Source organism: Apis laboriosa, unplaced genomic scaffold (genome assembly GCF_014066325.1).
Source record: "Apis laboriosa isolate Shangri-la unplaced genomic scaffold, ASM1406632v1 scaffold63_cov154, whole genome shotgun sequence".
Taxonomy (NCBI): domain Eukaryota; kingdom Metazoa; phylum Arthropoda; class Insecta; order Hymenoptera; family Apidae; genus Apis; species Apis laboriosa.
This window is the reverse complement of record NW_025223982.1, coordinates 957,691-982,560: the sequence shown is the minus strand read 5'-3', so window position 1 is coordinate 982,560 and position 24,870 is coordinate 957,691. Positions and strand designations below refer to the sequence as shown.

At 39.2% G+C, this 24,870-nt stretch overlaps 1 protein-coding gene across 8 annotated transcripts in view; it reads right to left on the bottom strand.

The window, feature by feature from the left end:
• The window catches only part of LOC122718425 (dystrophin, isoforms A/C/F/G/H), a 420,738-nt gene that overhangs the window by 84,847 nt on the left and 311,021 nt on the right, over positions 1 to 24,870 (bottom strand). For all 8 annotated transcript variants that reach the window (XM_043943440.1, XM_043943444.1, XM_043943448.1 and 5 more), the window contains one exon: positions 10,222 to 10,394. In XM_043943440.1, the coding sequence (XP_043799375.1) occupies positions 10,222 to 10,394 (173 nt within the window). The remainder of the gene's footprint in view (positions 1 to 10,221; positions 10,395 to 24,870) is intronic.

The window sequence follows — 24,870 nt, the reverse complement described above, 5'->3', positions numbered from 1 at the left end:
GCAGCGTGTGACGTATCATTAATCGTGATCTCTCGTGAAATTCGTGGATAAATATCACGGCGAGCGTTCGTCGAGATAAAAAAAAAAAAAAAAGACGACCGAGTTCGAAGATCGGAGAGATAATTCGATAAATTTTCAAAAAAAAAAAAAAAAAAAGAAACAAAAATAGCTAAAGAATATCTCCAGATAAAGAATATCTATAAATACATTTACAAACCTAATACGAATACCTCCTAATAAAATACCTATTACAAAAATATATTAATTCTTAAATTCCAAAAAAAAATAAAAAAAATGTACAGCTTTAATTATCGTAAAAACTTGAAACCACAAACTGGTTAATCTATATTCATCGAGATAAGATGAAACGCTTGCACATCCCATCATCCTCGTTTAACGACCGGCCACATAAATTCGTATCGATTCGACCCTCCTCCTCGCGGTGGAAAGCGGTGGAGGAGAGCTCATCCCCCTGGTCCAACTATGCCGGCAAGGACACGGAAGAACGACGGCTAAGTAAACCGGTCGGGTCGCATCTGGCTTGAGCGGTACGTAATGCCCGGGAATATAGACATCGTGGATACGGTTTGGAAGGCGAGGAAGGAAGGTGCATTTTGCGGGTAGGAAGGGGGCAGGCGGAAGGCGCGGGAAAACCGACAGCTCTTCCGGAGATTAACGCTAAGCCACACCTTATCATACTTTAAGCTATCGTAGCGTCCGATATAGCACCCCCTGGAAACGCGTGTAAACGGTTTTCTGTACGTGTGTACCGGTAATGAGTTACGACTGTTGCGAAACCGAAAGGGTGGGAGGAAGGGAGGAAGGGAGGGAGCTTCTGAGCGACAGTTTGATTTCGTTGTTAGACCGCGAGATATTATATCTATCTATTTCGTTTCGAGGGATTGGGTAAAATGTGTGTACGAGATTCCAGTGTTTGGTCAGAGGCTCGTGTTTGGTGAACGAATAACGTTGTCTTCCTCCTCGTTCGTTAATCTCGGATAATACGAGAGAATTTTCAATTCTTTTCCTTCTTGTTAATCGAATTAGAGTATATTAATTTTTTTCTTTTGAATACTTTTAAATTATTTCAAACCTCGTTCGTCTTCGGAATAATTTTCACTCAAATTTCTCAAATTCAATTACACTCTATTATTTATCCCACGATGTAACTCTGAACAACTTTCTATTTTCCTTTTCCCTGTCCAATCAGATCTTCATTCAAACTCGTCTTCTTCAACCCCTCGGGCCAAACTTCCTAACATCCAATAACATTAACCACCACCTCAAATTACCACCCCGTAATTTCCTTTAAAGATGAACGCATCACATCGGCAGGAAAATATTTTCTCCGACAAATTCCCTGCTGGTCACTCGTTCTCGATATCCAGACAGCAAGGTTCCACGACGCCTTTGCCACGACGTCACGTAAAAATAACTTTGATTTGACTGGATTCGAAGTTCACAGAGAGAGAGAGAGAGAGAGAAAGAGAGAGAGACAGGATTCACTGGTTCCGGTGGCGGAAGAGAGTGTACGTGACAGATTCCGGTGTGTTGGCGAAAAGGACGACGGTCGGCTGATAAGGGCCTTGGCCCCACGATTCATCACGATCCGCGATTATCTACCTGTCATTTCCGGTTCGGTTGGCGCGCGCGACGAATCAACTATCGCCACTCTTCTACTACTACTAGCTATCGCCGGTGCCCACTATTTTTTAGCCCCAGAATCGTTATCCACCTTTCGAAATCGTCGACAATTCAATGCTCCTTTTTGATCGATCCTTTTCGTTTTTTCTTTTCTAACTAATATCCATTCGTTGTTCTAGCGATTTAATAATTCGACGAGACAATCCTCTTTCGAAATACTTTTGTTCTCCGTATATATCGTGCACGGTACAATGCACGATAGACGTAAATCATTGCGATTGCGTCTATTGTCCTTTATATAAACGGAGAAACAATATTTCTATATACGAACGTTCCATGCGAATATTTATAATTTGCTCTGCAATTTTAAAGGCTTTTTTTTTTAAAGGAGATTTTCCATCTCGTGTTATTGTATCTCGTATCCTTTGTGTCGTTCATTTTCAAAACGTATCATCCAGGGTTTGCGCACGTCAAAGGAAAATGTAAAGATCTTATATGCGACTCTATGTTCCCTCTCTCTTTCTCTATCTTTTTCTCTCTATCTCTTCAAACTTCTATTACGTTCATTGTTCGAGAAGAATGCGACTTGGATGCTTGCAAATAAATAACGGATCGGCTGTTTCGTAACTAACGACGAAGTTTCGAAAAGATCGCTTTTAAAATCAAAATCCTTTAACGTTATCTGCGACAGACGAGTCTCTCGATATTCGATAGCCAATCTAAAACTGTGACCAATTTTTTTTTTCTTTTTTTACGAAATTCTTGTTACGTTCCCGATACGGAAGAATCTTAATCGCTTCTAACTTCTTAATTAAATCGATTCAACGAAAAGATCCATAAATGAATCTTTATCCACGATCTCTCTCCGTTACTCCACCCTTTCGAATTCCTCTCGTTCCGCGATTATGGTCCGCGAGGAAGGAGATGCAAGAGAAAGAGGCGACTTCGAGGTGGAACAACCGTCCCGTAACGAAGTCTCGAACGATCGTTTCCGAAGGCGGAGCTTCCGGAAAAGTCGCGACGTTTTCAAGCGGGAACAATTCTCGCAGCAACGAGTGGTTGGAACCGTTGGACGGCGTTAAAGGAAATTCAGGGAACGCGGCACGGTCTTTGAAGTCTTTTCCATGGGTCACACAGCCATGGCATAAATGCAACGAGCTCCGCGACGATGTTCTCGCGTTTTCCAGTTTCGATGATTCGACGACCGTGCAGCTGCACACGTGAACGCGCGAGTGCGCTAATCGCGAGTAATGGCGCCGAGCTCCCCCCCTCTCTCTCTCTCTCATCCGTAATTATTCCTCCCGAGTCATGCTCTCGAATAACAACATCGCGCATCTGCTGTCTCATCGCCTCCCTGTTTGCGGAAGCGATCCTTTTTCGTATCCTTCTCTTTGATTTTTCTCCATTCTCCGTCGAGGGAACTCGTTTCGAGTTTGTTCCATTTTTCGTTCGTACGTGACGATATTGTTCGACGAGGGGCTCTCAGAGGCTCGTAAATTAATATACGCGTGATATATAGATATTTGTCATAGGATGCGATTGAAGTTTGTTCGCTCGTGAGAGAGGATTGGTTTGAGGAAATCCTTCCTTTTTTTCGATTCAGAAGGAAGTTTCGTACGATCTTATTCATGCTCGTTTGTAAATTATAACGCGTAATATTTAGAATCGTTACAGATCCCCTTGATTTATTTACCGATTAAAGTTATTTTGCTCGCTCGAGAAAGGACGATATATTTCCTGTGACTCCTCTCCCTTCCTCGGTTCAAAAGAGAAGAACTTTGACCATTATTCCATTTAATATCACAACTTATCAACTGCTCCACCATCCCTCCTCACCCTTCTCTCTCTTTCTTTTCCCTCCTGTTTTATTACAATTTCTCTTCCTTCCTTCCTCCTTCTTCTTCTTCTTCTTCTTCTTTTCTACAATCGAAACACGGACAGAACGAAAGAACAAGACCGATGACCGTCCCCCGTCGTCGTCGAAATAAATTATACCCACTCTTGTATCAACACATACACACATATATATATATATATATATAAACCTCCGCATCACATAAAAATCGCAGAAACTTCATTCTCCCCTCGCCTCTCGACAATCCACCTCCACTTCTCTCCCTTCCCCCTCCCCGGATAACGGACAGAGATTTATAACGAGGGAAGCGTGGCCGAGATAAAAATCGGCGACTTTTCGTTGCTTCGAGCCGGGGAGGGGAGGGATTTCGCGCAAACAAGATACCGGTGGCGGATAAAATCAATATCGGCGGCAATTAGTTACCGTGGCACGCACGTGAAAAGGGCAGGAGCTTGCATCCGGCAGTCGGATACGCGGACCTTTCGGACTTGTTCAACATCCGGGGTCGCCGAATCTCTCCTCTTTCTCTCTCTCTCTTTTTTATCTTCCCTTTTTTTCCACCCAGGACCATTCGAATCGCCACGTTTGGGGGGGCAGAAAAAAACAAAAAACAATCGGCTTCCTCGTTCCGCGCTGGTCGAGAATTTGTACACGAAAATTGGAACCGTTCGGGGGGATGACTCGATAGGAAAATTTGTATCCTGCGTGTTCGATCGATTGGGGGGAGGGAAGAGAGAAAGAGAGAGAAAGGGAGAGAAAGGGGGAGAGCTTGTTTATTTGCTCGCGTTGTAAGACGATTCTATTTGTTTTCGGTCGTTATGATATACCGCACGAATTCTTCGCGAAATTTTTGTTATGTACTCGATTTAAGATTCGATTCGTTTAAAGGGAATATGTGTTAGTTAGCGACTATTGAGAATATTTTTGAAAATTTGTCTTCGAGAATATTAATATTGCGATTTATTCAGAAATTATTTTTACGACTTTAATTTTAACAAAAATTTAAATTTCATTTATATGTAAAATAGATAGTTAAATTCTGCAGGTGAGTAGCTCCAGTGGTTAAACTTGTTAAGAATTTAACAAGTTTAAAAAATTTCACCAGTTTCAAATAATAAACAATCGGAGAATCAATCACTAAGAATTTTTAATCACGAATCGTTCTTTCGAATCGAAAATATTATATAATAATATAAGATGAATTTGTCAACGCGATTGAGGAATAGTTCAATAGGAAGAAGGAAAGATTTTAACCATCGATTCTTTGTTTGTTCGTAACAATGTAGTTTACCTTCCCTTTCACTTGGCTGAATCTTCGCAAACCTTCTCGAAACACTCGAGTTTCGCTACTCGAGAGAGGAAAAGGATTGTGTAATTCGTACGGCAAACAACAGCGGCAGGCAGCTGTTGCACGCGGAACAAAAAGGTTACGACGTTTGCAAGCGAAAGCTGTTGCCGGTGAAATTAAACCGGATTCGTTCTTTAAATGGAGATCGAACGATCGTTTTTCATTTACGATTTTTCCTCCCCCGTCAGATTTTACCAAACTTTTCAACTTCCTATTTCATATAACGAAAAGAGAATCGATGAAATAACGAATCCTAGAGAAATAATATCCATCATACTTGCCATTGAAAGATGAATTAAGATCTGTCGATTTTTAACCCAAAATTCCTTTTCGCTCTCTAAATTTCATCATATTGCATATTAAAAAGAAAAACACGTTACAATCTCGAAACTCGCTTGCAAGATTCGTCGAGGATCAAAGAGCGATAAGAACACAAATTTTCTCACTGTTCCAAGATATATTGGACGCAACAATAATAAATAAATAATAAAATTTCCAATAAAAATAAAAATAACGTTTCATGGATTAATCAGAAACGAATGAAAATGAAAAATATAACCGATACATCTCCACAGATGTATCCTCCAGAGCGACATTCTATTAAAAAAAGACGATCCTCTCTCTCTTTCTCTCCTTCCATTTTTGTTTCCTCGACTGATATAACATATCACCGGTATCGGTGTTCCCTCGACCCCGTTGAGACCGGTGCCAGAAACGATCGTCGGTCGAATTATCGGGATCAGCATTTCCAGCGGTATTTGCGATCTGATTGTGGGCTGGCATCCAGTTGAAATCGTACGATGATTCGGGTGGTGGTGGAGTTTGGAAGAAGATTCGGTTCCCGCCGATAAATATGGCGGCCGATTCGAAGGGAAGGTCGAGAAAGAAAGGAAGAAGGGGAGGAGAAAAGAGGGGATTCAAGAGAGAGAGAGGTGGAAAATCGAGGAAAAAGAGGATTTAGCATTCGTTGCATCCCTGTCCTATCCCATCCATACACTCTTGTTCCGGTAATCAAGCAATCCGCGAGATCGGACTAATTAATGGAGACTGATTGCTCGACTCTATCCGGGTTAACCACAGTGCTGACTCCGCTCTACTGCTTAAATTTTCGAATCGTTCCTTCGTGAACCGATTCCAGATTCCTTTGCGCGAATACTTTGACCATCCCCGGATGGGGATTGAAATTAATCCTCTTCGATGGAGCAAGAGAGAGAGAGAAAGATATATAGAATTTACTGCTTCTTTCCATCTTTCTCCTTCAATTGTGAATCGTTGTTTCGAGGGAAAAAATTCGTATACAAGAGAATTAAACAAAACTTCGCTTGCCCTTCTTCAATTATCTCTTTTCAAACGTGGACCAAAATCGACATTGGACAATTGAGTGAATTTATAATAATCGCTTAGACTTCATCTCCTTCCTCCTCATCTCATTTCGTATATTCGAGAAACGGATACCAAACTTCCGCAACGTTACGATCATTCGAAAGTAAACGTTTGCGGCGGTAAACTCTCTCGGAATTCGTCCAGATATTAAACCAGACCCTCTAATATCAACCGAGTGCGCGCAATCCCGGATGATATCTCGATAAACAACTTATTTCTTTCTTCTTTCTTTTTTCCTTTCTAATAAAGTAGAAACGTTTGCAAGCCCTCGAGTCTCGTTCCGAGTCTCATTCGCATCATCACGGGGAAGCGACGGAAATCAACCAACTCCTCCTTGTTTACCGCTCGTCAAACGGCGGCCAGGATCTTTATTAAAGCGGTCGAGACGGGACGAGAGATTGAAGACACGGACACGTAACGCGTGGATGTTTGTTTGTGGCGAGAAAAGATCAAGGGAAAGGAACTTGAAATTTCCCCACGGTTGAAAGCCACCGGTTAAACTCGCGTCGAATATTTCGCGAAAATTACGTCACCGAATTCGCATAGTTTGTCCGGCCTGGTGGCGGTGGAAGTTGGGAAGTTGGAGGATCTGGTATGAACATCGAGTTCCTCGCGGCTAGGAATCCGATTACGAGCGCTCGTGTCGCCCAAATTCCCATAGAATTTTCTTCGAAACGAGGGAGAAGGGGAAAAAATAGGGGGAATATATAGGCGTAATCGCGTAATCTTCCTTCGAGGCGATCGTCTCGGATCTTTTTGTGTACACGTTCGCGCGAAAGAATCGCGACAGCAACTCGTGCGTGGCGTGGCGTGGCGTCGTATCGTATGCGAGGCACACACGATGGAAACAAGGATTCGCAATTTCCACGGATAAGGATTTCAATATGGGGGGAGACGCGGGGGCGTACGTAATCCGTGAGCGTGCACGATCCGTTGAATGGCGATCGAAAAGGCTGCCTCTGTCTAGGCAAACTCTACCACGAAACTTGTTCCACGTGGAAGATTTGCCAACTTTCTTGCCGAGGAAAATCCAAGAAGGATTTATAATAAACTGGCTGATGTAAAACGAGCGCCGACTACTACTAACGGGGTGTAATATCCGCAAGATTCAGGTCGCAATTCGTTTTTTTTGTGTTTTTTTTTTTCTTCTTCTTCTTCTTTTCTTTTTTTCTCCCTTTTTCCCGCGCGGCTATTGTTGGCGAATAAAAATGGGGAATTGATTAAGCGAAACGGGGAATAATAAATGGACATTGACTTTAGAATTTTCTTCGCCACGCTTTGTCTCTTTCTCTCCCCCTCCTCCCCTTTTCCTAGTTACGCGTTTCAGGTCACCGTGGTAATTTTTCATCGACGAATTTCAAAGAACTAGCAACGGTCTCTTTTCATCTTTTCCTCGAGAATTGAAAGATGAATGGAGTTTTTCAACGTTGGAAAAAGAAAAAAGAAAAAAAAAAAACGAAAAAAAAAGAAAGAAACGAAAAAAAAAAAACAGCGACCGGTAATTTTTCACCTACGAATTTCACAAACTAGCGAACGTTCTCGATTTTCCCACCCCCTCTTCACCGCGCGGAACACGGGTGGTAAACACAGAAGAAGCGGAGAGTATTTAACCCCCGACGAAATATTAAGGTTCGAATATTTTTTCGCCTCACTTTTTAATGATTAAAGAAGTAACTGTGCCATAATTAAAACGGTAAAAAAAAAAAAATTTAGGTTAATCACAAGATTAGCACTCGGTAAAAATTCGTCGAAAAAAATATTCACGTTGTGAATTTTTAATTAAGATTAAAAATCACTGTCTTTCGAAAAAAAGAAAAGTTAAGGGTTAAATAAGCATATTTTAGAGCGAAGAGGGTCATTAGTATCGAGGCAACGAAAATCAATTTTTCTTACTCTCGAGGGTAAAAAGAAACTGAAAGATCATTAGTAGTAGTAGATCGAGGTTAAAAAGAAAAATTGAAGTTCATTAGTTTCGAATCGAAAACTGTTAAAAAAATAACGAATAAGTGAAAAAAATCCATCCACCTAAACTACCCATCCATGTTTCATTTCTTTACTATTCGACATTTATATATAATAAAAAAGATAAATTAGCAATTAAAAAAAAATCAATATCGATAATTAAATTTAATAATCCGCTAGATATCACGTTGCCCAAATTTTCCTGTTTACGCAGGTATCAAAGGTTCTCTCCACGTATGAAGTTTCACAGGAAAATCCTCCTGGGGATTATATATATATATATAGGGATCAAGTAAATCGCTTCGAACGTCAAAAGATCCCTCCCCCTTCTGTTAAGGGTGGGGCGCGCACTTTCCACGGTACAATTTCTGCTTACGTATTACCGCGACGCATAACTGCTACGTTATCAAAGGAGAATGGCGCTCGGAGAATTTCCGGCTTCATAGTTAACCTACTGCGTGTGCACGGCCGCTGACCCGGACTCCGGGCTTTGGAAATCTTTGGAATTGTTCGCGCGTCAAAAGCCATTGTTCCGGCGATGTTGTCACGAGAATAATTCTCGCTTCGTTGTTCCCCGGATTTACGAATTTTTTTTTTTTCTTTTTCCTTTTTTCTTTTTTCTTTTTTTTTTATAAGATTTTCCCCTCCCCCTCTCCTGCTCTTTCCCGTCATCGCCAACGTTTTCTTCCTCCAACGCGTTGATCGCGTTAATCGCGGTTTTGAAAATTAATCGCGTTTCAAGCGATATACACACCGTGCGTTATCTTTCCTTTCGTAGCTTCGTTGTTTATTGGGTTTTTTTTTTTTTTTTTGGCTTTTTCTATAGCTATATCACCCCTTTGTCCACTCTGAATGGTAATTGTTTAAATGCCAAACTTCGTTTTTTAAAGGCAAAAAAAAAAAAAAAAAATATTGAAAGATATTAAGGCATTCGCGAGGATTTCGTCGATGGTATTTTCAATGGTTCAAATCTTTTGCATTGTTGCACCGCGTGAAACTGGAAACGCACGTTCCATTGGAAATTTCGAATACGCGTTTCGAAGTCGTCATTGTAACGTTTTCCCCGACGATCTCCCGTGAAACGATCTCGAACTCTCGTTGTTATTCTCGAGAACGATTTGACATTGGTTTAATGCGTTTTTCGATTAATATGCGATGAATTAATGGATCGATCGACGCGCGAAATGGAATTTGAAATCAAGTTTTCGGAAGTAAAGTGGCGCCTATGAGACCGAGAAAGAAAGAAGAAGAGGAGGGATAAAAATAACGAAATAATTGGATAAAAAGAGGAAGACAAATGCTCGTGTTAATTTAATACGCGAACCTCCTTTGAATTTACTTCGAGTTATTAAAGAAAAAAAATTTGTAACAAACTAACGTTGATCCTATTAAAGAAAATTACGAAGTCCATACAATTCGCGAGTCTAATAACCGGAAGTCGTTCGTTGGAATTATATATCTTAAAATCAAAATCGTCCATTTCTTTTTTTCCATATTTCATCCATCTTCAATTTCCGCCTCCCGTTCCAACTTATTATATTTCTTTTCCTTTTTTCGCGCATTTTTCATCCTCTTCTCTCACATCATTCTCCGTTTGTTACATACCATTCTCTCTCTTACCACTTACAATTCATTCATTCGTTTTCTGTTTTACACTATATATATATATTTTTTCTATTTTCTTTAACTCTTTTCTTGTCCACAATTTTTCCTATTTATTTATTTTTTTTTCTCGTCTCTTTCACTTTCCATTCCCTCATCCACTACAATAACTCAACCCTTGACCGTCGCGATTCAACTTCCATCCCCGCGTATAATTCGTTCTTTCGTTCGTTTCTTGGATTCTCTAAAACTCTACTTCTTTTTCGCTAGACCACAGCCAAAATGAAACGTCTGTCTCGAAAAGAAGAACACCTGGTTACTTGGCTATTCCAACCTGACACATCGTTGCGAATGAGTTAATTGGATTGAAAAATGGATAGAACGGATAGAGGAAAAGAATGAAGGAAGAAGAGGAGGAAGAACCTACCTTATCGCCATACTTTTCGCTTTCAAGTGATGCCATCGCTGGTTCATCTCGTCCAATCGTCGTTGCAGCATAACCGCGTCATCTTGGCTCGCCAAAGAGCTCAACAGCTTCCTGCCTGTGCCGTTCAACGACGTGTACACGTCTCGGTGCGTCTCGATTTCCGATTGTAGGTCCTGTAACAAAACATAGTACTCTTGTTAATAGAAATATTCAGAATGATACAAACACGTCGAACTTATATTATATGGAAGAACGTCATTCAACAACTTGAAGAGGAACATCTGATATGCCAAAATCCTTCGATATTCCGCATAATTAAATTAAAATTCTTACGCTTCCCAACAATTTAACGATTTAAATTCGATATAATAAATAAATCTGAATTTACGGGACAACGATTCTCTCAGATCAAAATATTTTCCCCAACTTTCCAATTTGTCCAGCGTTCGATAGGGGAACAAAAAATATACGAAAAAAAAAAAAAAAAAAAAAANAAAAAAAAAAAAAAAAAAAAATACCGATTGACGCGTTACAAAACTAATCAAAACTGTGCAGAATTGCGATGGAATATATATACGAAACCTCAAACAGACACTGTAACTAACTATGGATTCGAAGGAGAAAGAGAAAAAAAAAATCGTAACTTTATAACATAGAAAGGTATCACGAGATCGTAATAAAATACAACAGATCGATGCGAGTTACACCGACGCGTTATCGATTCAAATTTCGTTTAAGACGTGGTATTAAAGTATTTTTCGCGACTCCTGTTATTAAACGGATATTATTAAATAACGGGAATGGAACCTATCCACGTCAAGATGCGGAAAACATCCAGGAATGGGAGGGAGGGGAGATGGAAAATTTCAAGAATTTGCGCGATATTTCCCTCGGATTTTCTCTCGCCGATGAATAAAAAGTCTGTGTGTACAACAGTCTGTCCGCGAGAAAAATCTTGGGTGAAAGGGAAGGCTTGCACGCGGTGTTCCGTCATCGCGATGACGTGAATTGCGGCCAACGTTTTGGCCAAAAGTGATTTATGCCGCGTTCTCGTGTGCCTAGAGGGGGAAGGGGGGTTGACGCGCGACGTCGGACACCGAGAATGAGAATAAATCGGTGGCCTACGCGATTCGATTTTTTTAAGAAACGTTCGTCCGTCATGATCCCTTCTCCGCGAAAGGGTGGTGAAAGTTTAATAGAAATCGGCGTTCGTACAAGGTAAAACATTGTTCCCCTTAAACGGATTTCAAATCTTCTTCTTGTTCCTCTCTGTGGATTGTACATTCGATGCAGATGAAATCGTGATTTAGGAGTAACGCCGTTCTATGGAAATTTATTTATGGATACCACGCGTATATTGGTATTTACGGCCAAGCGGGGAGATACCTGTTTTGGAATTTAGATTCGCGTTCATTTATATACGAACGTGTATTTCTTGCATAAAAAAAAAATTGCATCGCTTTTTTGAAGATTTGTTGACGGAAGAATTTCAAAAAAAAAAAAAGAAGGATTTCATCGATTCCTACCCTCGGAAAAAACCAACCCTTTCGCTCCACAATTTCAACAGAACGAATCCGCGGAGAAGAAGCCACATAAACGTCCCACCAACAAAGTCCCTCAAACTTTCACACGATATCTTTCCACGCGATGAATTCTCTATCTAGTTTGCTGACCACTCGTGCAAGGTATACACAACGAAACTTGTGCGAGATGATTAAACAGACGGCACTCTTCAAGTCTAAACTTAAGGAGAATCGGTGAAGAATACACGATTCTTTGAAATTTTCGCTTCGAATGGTGGGCCAAATTATTGATAATAATTCAACAGCCTTTATTCTCGAAGGCACGAATGTTAAACTTTATAATTCAACGGAGAGAACGGATCGAAAGTCGTTCCGCTTCGTATGTTCGCGACACTCTCTCTGGCTCTCATCGATCTACCCTGATTCTTCCACGCACAAACATTTTTACTTCGCGCTGGCTATTCCACGAATATTTTTTCTTTCTCTCTCTCTCTCTCTTTTTCTCTCTCTTGCTTCTGAACGGTGTAGAGATCTGGTGTATTTTCATCGTGCACGATTTTAAACCGGCGCGGTTGACGCGTGTAACACGGGTACAGGGCGTATCATAAAACGAGAGAATGTACCGAGAGTGATGAACAGCCACGCTCGGAATTTATGCGGGCAAAAAACATTTTTGGAGGGAACCGATCGTTCGTCATTTGGGACGAAGAATTGCGAACTTTTTTTTTTTTTTACGCTCGATTCGCGACGAAATATCCATCCCAATTTCAAGTATACCAATTTTTCTTAATTATATCTCGTTGTGGATATTTTACTTCGACGATTGTGTATATTTGACAAAGTATTCACGTGAAAAGCACGACAGGAAAGTTAAAGATTTTGCCACAAAAATCTACTTGGAAACGATGCAAATGAGATCGTTCATTGATTCATCTCGATATCTCAATCGGTTGACGACAATCAAAGACAATCAAAGACTCAAAGTTTCCATAGCGCTTAAGGCTATATAATACAGAGGATTGTGAATGGAGTCGCGGCTCACTGACCTACATTTTTTTTCCTAGAAATGTGTACTACTTCCTTCGCACACGTTTTGCCAGAAATCGCTTGTCTGTCGCTTGTCTGGAGTTTGGGATAGGTTAGTGCGAGCGAGAGACCCGAGAGAGCGGCGAGGATAGACATAGTAAACGATTAAAAATTACCTTTCTCTTCGCACCACGATATCTCGGGAACCGAAAGTCGTATCGAGATAATTCGAAAAGGGGAAGATCCTGCGTTTTCAACGATCGTTCATTCATCGAAAGTTGATATGCTCGAAGTTATAACGATTTAAAATTTTCCCAATTTTAATAAAGTTTTAAGACAAATTACTCGACGAATATACGTTTGTTTCTGGAAGTATTTTAATTATTCTCGCTAATTAATTTCAAAAAATTCCTTGATCGAAGTAAATATCAAGTTAATTGATTAAATCATATTGATCTATTAGACGAAGATTCAAATTAGGAAAAAGGATGAATCACATTCGTCGAATATTCGAACGGTTAACATACAGAATATTATATATAATATCACGCGACAAGATTACGAAAAAGTACGGACAGTAGGAACGATTATGGCCGTAAAAATAACAGGATATCCGGAATTGATTGGTATCGGATTGGAACACATCTGGTGCAGGCCTGCCTTTTTTTTATCGCTTCTACGTGTCCGACTCGGCAAAGTTGCGGCCACAATTTACGGTACAACCTGTACAACGCGGAGGAAGACAGAGAGAGAAAGAGAGAGAGAGAGATAGAGAGAGAGCGCGGCAAATATTGTGTACGCGGTGTGCAACGATGCAAGGAGCCTGTTCCAAAAGCGTCGGGGTACATCCATCAAAACGCTTTTCGTCGTGGACCTCATCGAAAGTGTAAACCCGTGACGTTTAATTGGAACACCGGACATCTGACCGGATGAAGTTTGATAGTTGTCGTTGGATTAATTGTCGAGCATCGAGTATATGGGTCCGTGAACAATTTTAATATACTCCTCGAATTTTATTTCATTCCGTCCCGTTGCCTTTTCATTTTCGCTCGTCGTCCTACGCTCGAGTTTTAGGTTCACGATCATATTTTTCGAGAATACTATTAAATCTTTATCGTTATTACATTAAGCGCGAAATTTGGAAATAATCTTCGGTTAAAAATAAAAATTACTCGTGTCGGATTACATTGTATTTCCACGAATTAAATCCTTTTACAGGACGAGTATTTCCTTTAACACGATTTGTTATTTTCCGTTGAAAAAATTTGCAAATCTAACACCCTCTTGTGGATCGTTACTCGATATATTACAACTACTCGTTTATTATTCCAAAGTTAAAATTTTGTTATTAAAAAATTTAGAAGGAGATCTCGTTGAAGATTAAAGGAGAATAATATTGCTTCCTCGAAAAATTAATTTTTAATTGATCCATGCTTTCGCCAGAAGCATCGTGTATTGTTCACATGAAGAGAATTTGCGGGAAGAATAATGCTTTTTCGGTATACACGCCAATCAAGCGATCATACCGCGATCGATCGATCACGAAGAGGATCGAGGATACGCCGTCTTAACGGCGCACTTTCAATGCAGATTAAATTTTCCAGGTAATGGGTGACCCTGTGGGTGAACCGAGGTAAAAGAAGCGTTCAGGGGAAATTCGAAATGGGTAGATGGGGTGGAAAAAGGGCGAAATGTAAAGGGTTTTTTTAGCGAGTCGTCTCGTGCTTCTTATCGATGCAACCACCGTGCAATTACGCAAATAGCGCGTTATCGATGACGCGACATTCACGATGAAATTGTTCTGCTCTTTTTTCACCCCTTTTTCTCCCATTTGTGTTTTTTAATCTCGACTCGAAAGTTTAGAGAATTTGATTTAAGGACTTGATTGATATGTATAATATAAATTTTTGTAACGATATTAATTTGTATTGCGACAAAGAAAATATTATGCAACATCGATGAAAAATAGAAACGAGAATAGATATATATTTTTCATCTTACGGATGAATTTTTCAATTTCTCTCTCTCTCCTTATAAAATATCAATAAGTATCGCTTTTATTTTTTTTAATTGCAAAATTCGTTTTTCTACTATCTTAAACATCGATGAATATCCCATGTACATTCGATTTATTCAAATTGGAATGATGATGATATGTTTGATCGAGGCAAATGAGTCACGATAATAGTATAACAAAGAGGTTTACCCTAGAAATGAAGAGAGAGAGAGAGAGAGAAACTGTATACGAGTTGTATTAAAACAAACATCCTGCATATCATTTCGCGAAAATTACGGAAATGGTTGCAAGATACATTTATGTGTATGCATTTAGAAATTCAATAAATTGTTATTATTGAATTCCAGATGCTTTTAGAGAAAAGGAATACTTTCCAACATTGCTAACTTTATAAACGGATGAGAGATATAACATTCTTATGACGTTCCAGAAGCTTGTGTGACACTTGTGTAAAACTGCGTAATATCTTGCAACAATTTTACCAATTTTTAATTATCGCGATAGTGATCTCGAAAATGAAAATGCTTTTTCAAATGTTTCCAAAAGAGATCTTAAGGATATTTTGCAATATCGCGATACAAATATATTAGAATCGTTATACGATATTAAAATTCCTTTTCGAAATCTAAAAGAATTACAATTATCTTCGTCACTCGTGATACAATACAAATTTTAATTCGCACCGTTCATTCGTTCATTCGATAAAAAAAAAAAAAATCGAAAGCAATTTACTGGGAAAAAGGCGTGGAATAAATTAAATTTCGCCACCACGAAGATCGTTTGAAATTGTATCGACAATGATATGATAAAAAAAAATTGTACTTGCTTCGCAATTAACTGAACGTAATTAAAATAGCCATGATCCACCCCCTCCGATATTTAATATTTATACCAAAAAAAAGAAACGAACGAGTTCGGGATATTACTTCACAACAACGTTTACAAACATTTACGAAAATATCTCCGCAAATACTTTCCGCCAATTCCGCGAAAACCTGATTGAAAAAACCGCGGTTCGCAGCAATTTTGAAATAACCCACCTACGACTTTCTCGATTATCTCGATTATATATGGGGGAGACGATTCGCACGAGCACCGGTAATTAAATCAATTTCGCGCGTGTCTGTGAGACGATTCAATTAGAGTCGCGAATCCTTACGCTCGAATCGAACTCTCGAGCTTTGCTCGAGCTCCGAGAGAAGGTGGTGGTATTACTCCCCCCCCTCCTTGTGTCGAAGTGAAACCAAAGGGCGCGATATTACGTCTACCGGGGCGAGAACGCTTTATTGGCCGACGTTGCTGATAATATTTCCAACACACGGCGTATATACACGACGCATAATACGCGTATAATTGGCAAAGGAAAATACGGTTACGAGGTCGACTCGCGAATAATATCCATCAATCATAGGGAACACGACATAACGAAGCGAGGCATATATAGCGGGACAAAAGACTTCCTCGGTTAATTACAATATTTACGGTTGACTCAACATCGTTGCAAACCTGTGATGTGATTCTTCAAGGGTTAATTCGAGGGACGATGGAAAGGGATAATTATTTCGCGATTGTTTAAAACGTTGTTGAGTCGAAAGAATATTCACGAGGGAAATGATATGCGTGATTAGTTTTAAAAATATTCAGATATTTACGAAAATTTATAATTGTCGAGTTGAAATGTAAAATTGGTAAACGCGAAACGAAGAAGAAATATCGATCGAATTTGACTCAAAAAATAATTCTTAACGCGTCGAAATTGTTTAAGATAAAATGTTGCTCGACAAGTTGAATAAAATTTTATACTAAGCGCGAACAATTGCACGTATTACGAATATATATATATATAAATACTTCTTTGTTTCGCGATAAATTTAATATTTGCCGATATTAATTATGACTCGAATTACAAATTTTCTATAAATTTGATACCTGTTGATATTAATTATGATTCCAATTGCAAACTCCCTTTCATACAATTTCGTGACACAAAACGAGCTCCCATCAAAATATACAACTCCCTCCTTCAAATCCCCCGATTTCCACATCGTACAATTCAAACTTCATTCATACACGCCCATTTTACCCTGCCATTCCCGCAAATTTCATACATATTCCGAATTAATCTTTCGCGGTTATTCAAGCCGGATAAATTGAATTCAGACCAAGGTCTCTAAACAAAATCCGCACACCGAATCCTGCCAATTTTCCATCCGGATTCCAACCTTCTTCGATTCCTATCTAAATTTCTCCTCGAGGAATTTACATAATACAATCCTTTCTACTTCAGTGAGATATTCATTTTCTTTATTATCTCGTATTTTTCTTCTTTCTGTAATAAATGAATTATAATCTCTGCCACGACGACGATAACTTCTCCTACTAGAACTCTCGAATCATTTCCGATAATGAAATCTTCATAAAGTTATATAAGAAAAAAATACTATTTAATGTTACGGAGATTTCTTTATGAAGAATATTTCCAAAAAATAATAGGAAGCCGAAAAGAAATTCCTTACACATTTTCTTTCTCGCATACAAGACTTATTACCCGTATTGCTCGAAAAGTTGGCAAAATTCTTTTCAATTTTTCGATGCAATTTTTACCAAGTCGTATATATCTATAAAACGAATCAAAACCGGGGGAGAAAAAAAAAAAAAACAAAATCAGAATCGGTCCAGAGAAAAATAGAAATACGATTGTAACATAGATACACCGAGAATTCTCTTCGAAGAATCTTCGCATCAGATACCGATGCAACCGTAAACGAAACGAAATTTCCTTCTTGCTTGCTAATTCGATTCGATCCCCTTCCCCTCCCCCCATTTCCAGGAAAATTTTAGCAAGAGGATGGAACGTTCCATCGTGAACGATAGGGCGTAATTCAAGGGGCTTCGTCTTTCGGTCCCCCTGTGTGTTCTATCTGGCGTATTTAATCGTCGATGTCATGGTTAATCAACGTCTGGAACCGGCCCGGTCGGCGACGAGAGCACGTCGGAGAGGATTTCTAACGAGGAATTGCCGATTACACCCCCCTCGGTACATTGAGATTCCGCGATTCCACGATTCGATGGCTCCTTCCTTCCTTCCTTCCTTCCTTCAGGAGGCGTCACCCTCCTCCTTCGGGGACAAAGCCGATGAATTTACGTGATGTATGGAGGAGACGAGCCAAATTGGGACTATTCTCTGTGGAATCTTCGTCGACGATCGTTCGTGTCACGTCGTTGAATCGGTTTGAGTAAAAAAAAAAAAAAAAAATGTTGTCGATCGTTTATGGATCTGGATCTTTTTCTTTGGGAAGGATTATTTATTCTTCGTTGTAAGGACGAGGGGAAATAAGGGAGTTGTCTATATGTCGTTTCTTGCTTGGATGAATTAATTCGTTTATCGAATCTCTTTTTGTTGTTCGTTTGTTAGAAATGCTAATAAATAATTTTTAGTTGAAATTTCGGAATAAAATCGATGTATATGTAACAGTTGATTTCGAAAGTATGAAAAATTTTACGTTGAAAATAACTCTAATAAGGATAGGTTAATTGTTTAAGAAAAAATATACAACGCGTGATAAAATATCATATATCATGAAATTGTAAAATATCCAGACGATATTTTTAGGACCAATTGTACTTATGAATTCGAAAAAGAAATTTTAACTAACGATATAAATCTTTGTCTTATCACGCGAGAGGGAACGATAAATTTATTTAACACGAGGAAACGAAAAAAATCTTCTCCTGGAGATAGATTACACAACAATTTTGTAATATTTGCACAAAACTTAAACAGCTATCGAGGCTAGATACGCGAGTTAATATTACTAGTATTAATTTGATTTATTTGTTATAATTTATAAAACAGAGATTACATTCCCATCGATTCGAATGCGAACTTTTACGCATCTATAATCTATTATTCGAACGGATATAAAATCAATGAATTTATTTATCTCTAATTTTGTCGCATCACAATTTTGATATTTCACTTCACGAAAATTGTATTGCAATTTGCAAGCGAAAATTATATATATATATATATAATTTTCCAGGAAACAAGATCATCCGTTTGACCGTGCAGAATTTTCGCGAAAGCTTTCATTTTTCAATTTTATCCGTTCCCCAGTGGCAAGTTTTTTGGTCTGATTAGTCGAGATCGAAGATTTCGAGGCGGAAATCGACTGTATTCTATACGCCCGACGGAATTAATAGCGGTTACACCCCTCCCTCCCCTCCGTCGAATTGTTCATCGCTCCATTCGAATTTTTGTTTTTCAATTTTTTTTCCCTCCCCATGATTCATACTTTTCCCCCCATTTAATCACCGGATAGGATGGGCGCGGTTTTGCGAAAAATCACTGAAATCCGCGGCTCCCTCCCCTCCCTCTCTTCCTCTCGCCGGAAATCCGCTGAAGGGATCATTTTTTTTCTCCCGGGAGATTGTAAACAAACGTTTATTTGCGGAGGAAAATTTTTTTCTCTCCCTTAATTGTCCGGATTATTGCTGATTTAAATATGAATTTCGATATCGATAATCTGAACGGAACGAAAATAATAATAACGAGAAAAAAAACAGTGAACAGATTCCGCGCGACTGTTATTGTATATATTGTCCGAAAACTATTTATCATATTCGACGCAAAAGATATTCATCGCGAACGAAAAATAACGACGGTGTTTCGTCGATTAAAAAGTTCATCGTTAAATATAAATATTGGAATACGATCGAGTGTTAAAGAAATTTATAATTGTAAATCAAGAAAAAAAACAAAAAGGAAAAAAAAAAACACGATATATACGATATATATCCTACAATCGATCACCTATCGAAAGTAAAATCGATTTTTATCATTTACGAATATCACGAGTTTGTTCGAAGAATATTTTAAACGTAAGCAGAGAGAGATTAAATCTATGTTCATTTCACGCATACACGCTTCCTTTGGCTAAACGCTCTTAAAACGGTAGGGTTTGTCTTTTTAATATCTGATAATTTATTATTATAATTTATTTATTTTGCAGAATATATCAGATTATCCAGAAATTAATACGTACTAAAATTAAACTCGATAAAAAGGACCAATAACTTGTGTAAATATCATACACAATAAAGTTATTTTACCTTATACGAAACCTCTTCATTTATTATAACCTAATTAATTTCCAGACCAATCCAATATTACCAATCCAATATTACCAATCCAATATACAACGATATAGTCAAAAAAAAAAAAAAACTTTTATTTCTTTCTTCGCTCCTCTTCGTACGCTTCCTCTTCTTTCCTACTTGAATCGCAATTTACGGACTCGAAGAAAAATTTACCTGTTCGAAGAGATGCAGCTCGGCCAGCAGCGTGTAGGAAATGTAGATGTACCGCGCGTCGTCGCCCCTCTTTCTGCCAATCCCCCTGGGAGGGTTCCCCTGTAGGGTGGCACGCCCCCCGGGCCAGGTGCCCCCTTTGCGCACACTTTCACGATAATCCACCGTAATTACGTACCCTCGAGAAGTCCCTCCTCCCTCATCACCCCACTTGTCCACGCGAAACCCACCCCCTCCAATACCCTCTACCTGTTCACCCTCTTCGATCTCCAAGTTTCGACGACGATCTTCGACCAACGCGAGAAACCACTCCTCCCTCCGCTCTTCTTCTCCTCCTCGCGCATCATCCTCCGTTTCACCCTCCTCCGTGTCACCAACCCACGCATATTCACGCACCTTCGTGATTCCTTTCACCCTCCTCTCCCGCCAGGGCGCGGTTCACGCGCTTTCCTCCATCTTGTTGAGCCGAGTCGCGTGTCGCGGACGGCGTGCGAATCCCTTCTGTTATATATTATAACGTTCGTTCGTCGAATCGTGGTCGATGGTCACTTCGTTGTCACAACCACGGATCGGGGATCGCGGGTGGATCTCGAAAAAAACGCGCGATTCAAAAAGGTTGAATAAATTACGACGTAACGACGTAAACGCGCGCCGCAACGTGTCGCCTCGACTTCCAAACGATGACTAATGTTAATTCGGCTCTCGGTGATCGAGAGTTGAACGCTCGGTCGAATGTGTTTTCACGGAGTTCCGAGAAACGATTCGGCGCGGCTCGCTTCGCCGAATCTGTGATAATACCTCCTCGTGTGTAAACAATATAAGGAATTAACCTTTGAGATAACGGCGCGCTCGGTCTCGTATTATTTACACGTTTACAACAAAGTCGATGTTTTCGTTCTTATTGCGCGTTTCAATTAATTTGCGCGGTTATATTTTTTAAGGAAAAAACGACTTCTTTTTTTAAAAGAAAAACTGAAACGGGGGTGTTTTCTGGTCTCGCGAAGAAACACGTTGGACACTTTTCTCGTCGCACTTTTTTTTAATTTTTGTTTAAACAGTTTTCGATCTTTTCCCCCTTCTTTCTCCTCTCTTCTTTCCTTTTCCCTTTTTTTTTTTAGGTTGATAAATAAAGTTTGTAGCAGTACCATTTGGACAATCAAAGGTCTATTGGTTTTCGTTCGAAGGAGAACGGTCAGGTTTTACAAGTGCTATCAAATACATCACGACGTCAAGAGCACGTCGACTCCATTGTTAGAGAAAATCCAATTTCTCGGAGAAAAATTGGCCCTTTATCCTCGGAAGGATCGAACAAACGATAGCCAGCCACACGGACGTTATTCATTTCCTCGGAGAAAACTGTCTATTCTATAAACATTAATTTCTTCCAGTAAGCGTTAAAAATAGCTTAAAAGTTACGTAATCGTGTACATCTATATTTCAGAAATATTATTTTATCAACTTGTATCTCTATATTGATACCATATTACACATAATACCATGAAAATTGCAATTACTATTAATTGTTAGAATTGTAAAATTACAATTTTCATTTTCCCCGCTCTTAAAAATATATCATTTTATCACTTCAAATTTTACGTTATTTATAATTTCCCATTTTTCGAGCAAAGAAAAATTACGAACGAAATAATTCGAAAGCTAATCTCTAATTTCCTAAAACCTAATTTCCAATTCGCTCGGATACGATTATACACAAGCCTCCAACATCGGCCACGACCCTTGCAAGAGCGATATATGCGCCGAATAGCCCTCGGATACGCCCCCAATATCCCTCGAGGAACGATTAATCGTCGAAGGCAGCGAATCGAACGCATCGTGTCAAGCTCACGTCCGGCTCCATTCTTACGTGGAATCCAATTCCTCGAAGAAAAATTATCCCTTTATCCGAGAAGGGGTTGAACAAACGGCGCTCGAAACAGGGTTGCTCGCTCTCTATCTTGTTACGGAATCAATGACGCGTGTCCATTCCCTCCCCTCCTCCCGAACCTTCTCCCAACCTGGATAAAACGTGGACTCCGATGGACGGAATGGAGGAGGCATTCCGCCGGATTAGAAACGGAAGAGCCGTCGTCTCGGACACGATTGGAACGAGTCATGGCCCTGATCGAAATAAAATATACGACGCGCGGGATAGAAGGGGATGAATAATGCATGGGGCGAACAGCTTGTGGTAAGTAACGAGGCGGATTTGTAAAACACCAGCCTCGACCTGTCACGATAACCCCGAATGAACCGCGCGAATAATTCAACCGTGCGGGGCTGGAGAACTGGAGAACGAATTCAACGATTTCTTGATTTTATTCGCGATGGCCGAGATAGGGATGAATCGAGAATATCGAAAATGCGTATCGAGAAGAACGTGGCATTTTTTCCCATCCTCCTTCGTATAATGCGAGCGGAAAGTTTTCGATGCAAGAGTTGGATCGATAAATTTACGATCTAAAATATATATATATCGTGGAATTTAATTTTTGTTTTAATTTTTATATTTTTATATTTCGTCTCGGTGATTTCTTTTCTATTCTTCATTCTGTAAGAAGGGACGAAGAGGTGGAATAAGATATTCGACGTTAGAAGGACAAATGTTTCCTCTCTTCTTTTTCTTCTCTTCCATTCTTGCATTTCTTTTTTTTCGAGCTCGAAATCTTCCCTCCTTCGAATTTCCATGCTTTTTCAAGAAGGGGATGAAACGGAAGATTATCTTAATGCGATAAAGGAAAAGATAAAAGCGCAAGAAAGAATTTAATAAGATTTTATAATTTAAACGAATTAATAAACGTTATTAATAAACGTTTCTTTAATCGCGGAAAAAGTTCCACGATTCTTTGTCGTTCGTGAAATTCCATTATATCGTCGAGAATTGTTCCCTTGACGCCGAGGAAACGACACGGTCGTAACTCGATTCGAGATTAGCGCCGTCGCCTCGCCACGAAATCGAATATTATTCCTGCAGTTCTTTCTTTCTTTTCTTTTCTTCTTTTTTTTTTTTTTTTTTTTTTTTTTTTTTTTTTTTCACAAGATTTGAGGAAATATTTTTCAGGAGCATAAGACACCTCTTCGCCTCCTCTTCAGATTGATAACAATTTCCAGAATGAAATGCAAAGTGAATGTCGTCGAACTTTCGAACGAGTTCGAGAAGGAACGAGGCGACATTTTTTTCCCCGCTTCGTCTCGACTTCGGAGGGGAAAAGTCTTTTCACGCGAGACAGAGGGAAGAGACGAAAAAGTTGGAGGAGGAAATAACTCGAGTTCTAGGCTCTTCCATCGTTCCTTCTTCCGTTGTTCCGATTCTAACTGTGTGACAATCGCGCGAAACTTTTTTTTTTTGTATACTTCTTTGGGAAAAAGTCCGCCTTATTGTCGATGGGGATTAAAAAAATTTGGAAGGAGAAGAAAGTTTTGATGATATACTCCTTTCGATATTTTATACATTATCAAAAATACCAAGCAGCGGTATTCTTATTTTATATAAAAGAACACGTAAATTATATTTTCAATTTCAAATTCCGTCAAATTATCTGAAAAGAATATACATTCAATTTTTTAAAATAATTTGATATCTGATCTAACGTAAAATTTTTAATTCACACCTTATTCTCTCTCTCCTCTATTTAAAGGAACCAATAATAACAAACTCGAATCCCTCCTCTATCTGAATAATCTCAAATAGCAGAGAAAGCACAATTTTTTAAATTTCACTTCCTTAAGTATTTCCAAAATATTAAAGGACATAATCGAATATTCTTTTCCACTCTCAATTTCGAACGAAAAATTAATCGTCCGCTAAGATACATCAGATTTAATCGGGTCGACCGGTATTATCCCCACGACTGTCCTTCATTTTTCTCCTCGTCGACGGTACCAGGATCGTCGACTGAACCCATTAACGCCGTCCAAACTCTTTTTCGCCCTGTTTTCGTCTCGATCCGTTTCGAACCGTGGAAAGAGGGCGAGGCTGGCTGCCTCGCTCCTCAAAAACTGAAACGAGAATCTTCTCTCCCCCTCCTGCCTCTCTCCCCAGACGGGACAAATTTCATTTTAATATCGTCTAAATGTCATGGCGCCCCCGTGGAAATGCACAGTGGCGAGACAGCGGCACAGTCCGGGAAGAAGCGGCGACGCCGTTTGTCTTCTGTCGAAAACACGTGGCTGAACTTTCGAGGCGAGGAATGGACAGGTGAAAAGGGGAATATATTCTCTATATCCATTTCAATATTTTTAACGAAACAATCGAGCGAATCTCGATTCACGATTCATAATGATTTTCCTCGAAGAATCACATAAAATTAAAGTTCTCGTGCTCGTTTTATAAATTTTTATTATCGAAATGCTGCTTTGAATTTTATATAGTCCAAGGTTGTGGAGATTAGTTAGGTAACGAGGCTGGATAAAATGTGGCATTACATAATAGAACGTACAAACAGTTTTGTGAGACGAGTATGCTATTATCTTCTTATCTTCTGTTCAAATATTCACACTGTATCGAAAAATTATTAGTAGGCTGCAGCAGGATTTTTATGCAGCTCGTATTTGAACACGTTCCTTATTCAAAAAGAAGCACTGATTATTAATATTTTAAACAATATGAGGGGAGGAGAAAAAAAAAATGTAACGAGCAAATTAATCATTCTTTTTAAAATCCATAATCATTTCCTTTGAAAAGAAAAATAATTTCACGAAAATTAATATTCAAAAGCGATATTCAGAAAGATGATTCCTTTATAATATAATTCTTTCTTCGTGAAGAAATTACAG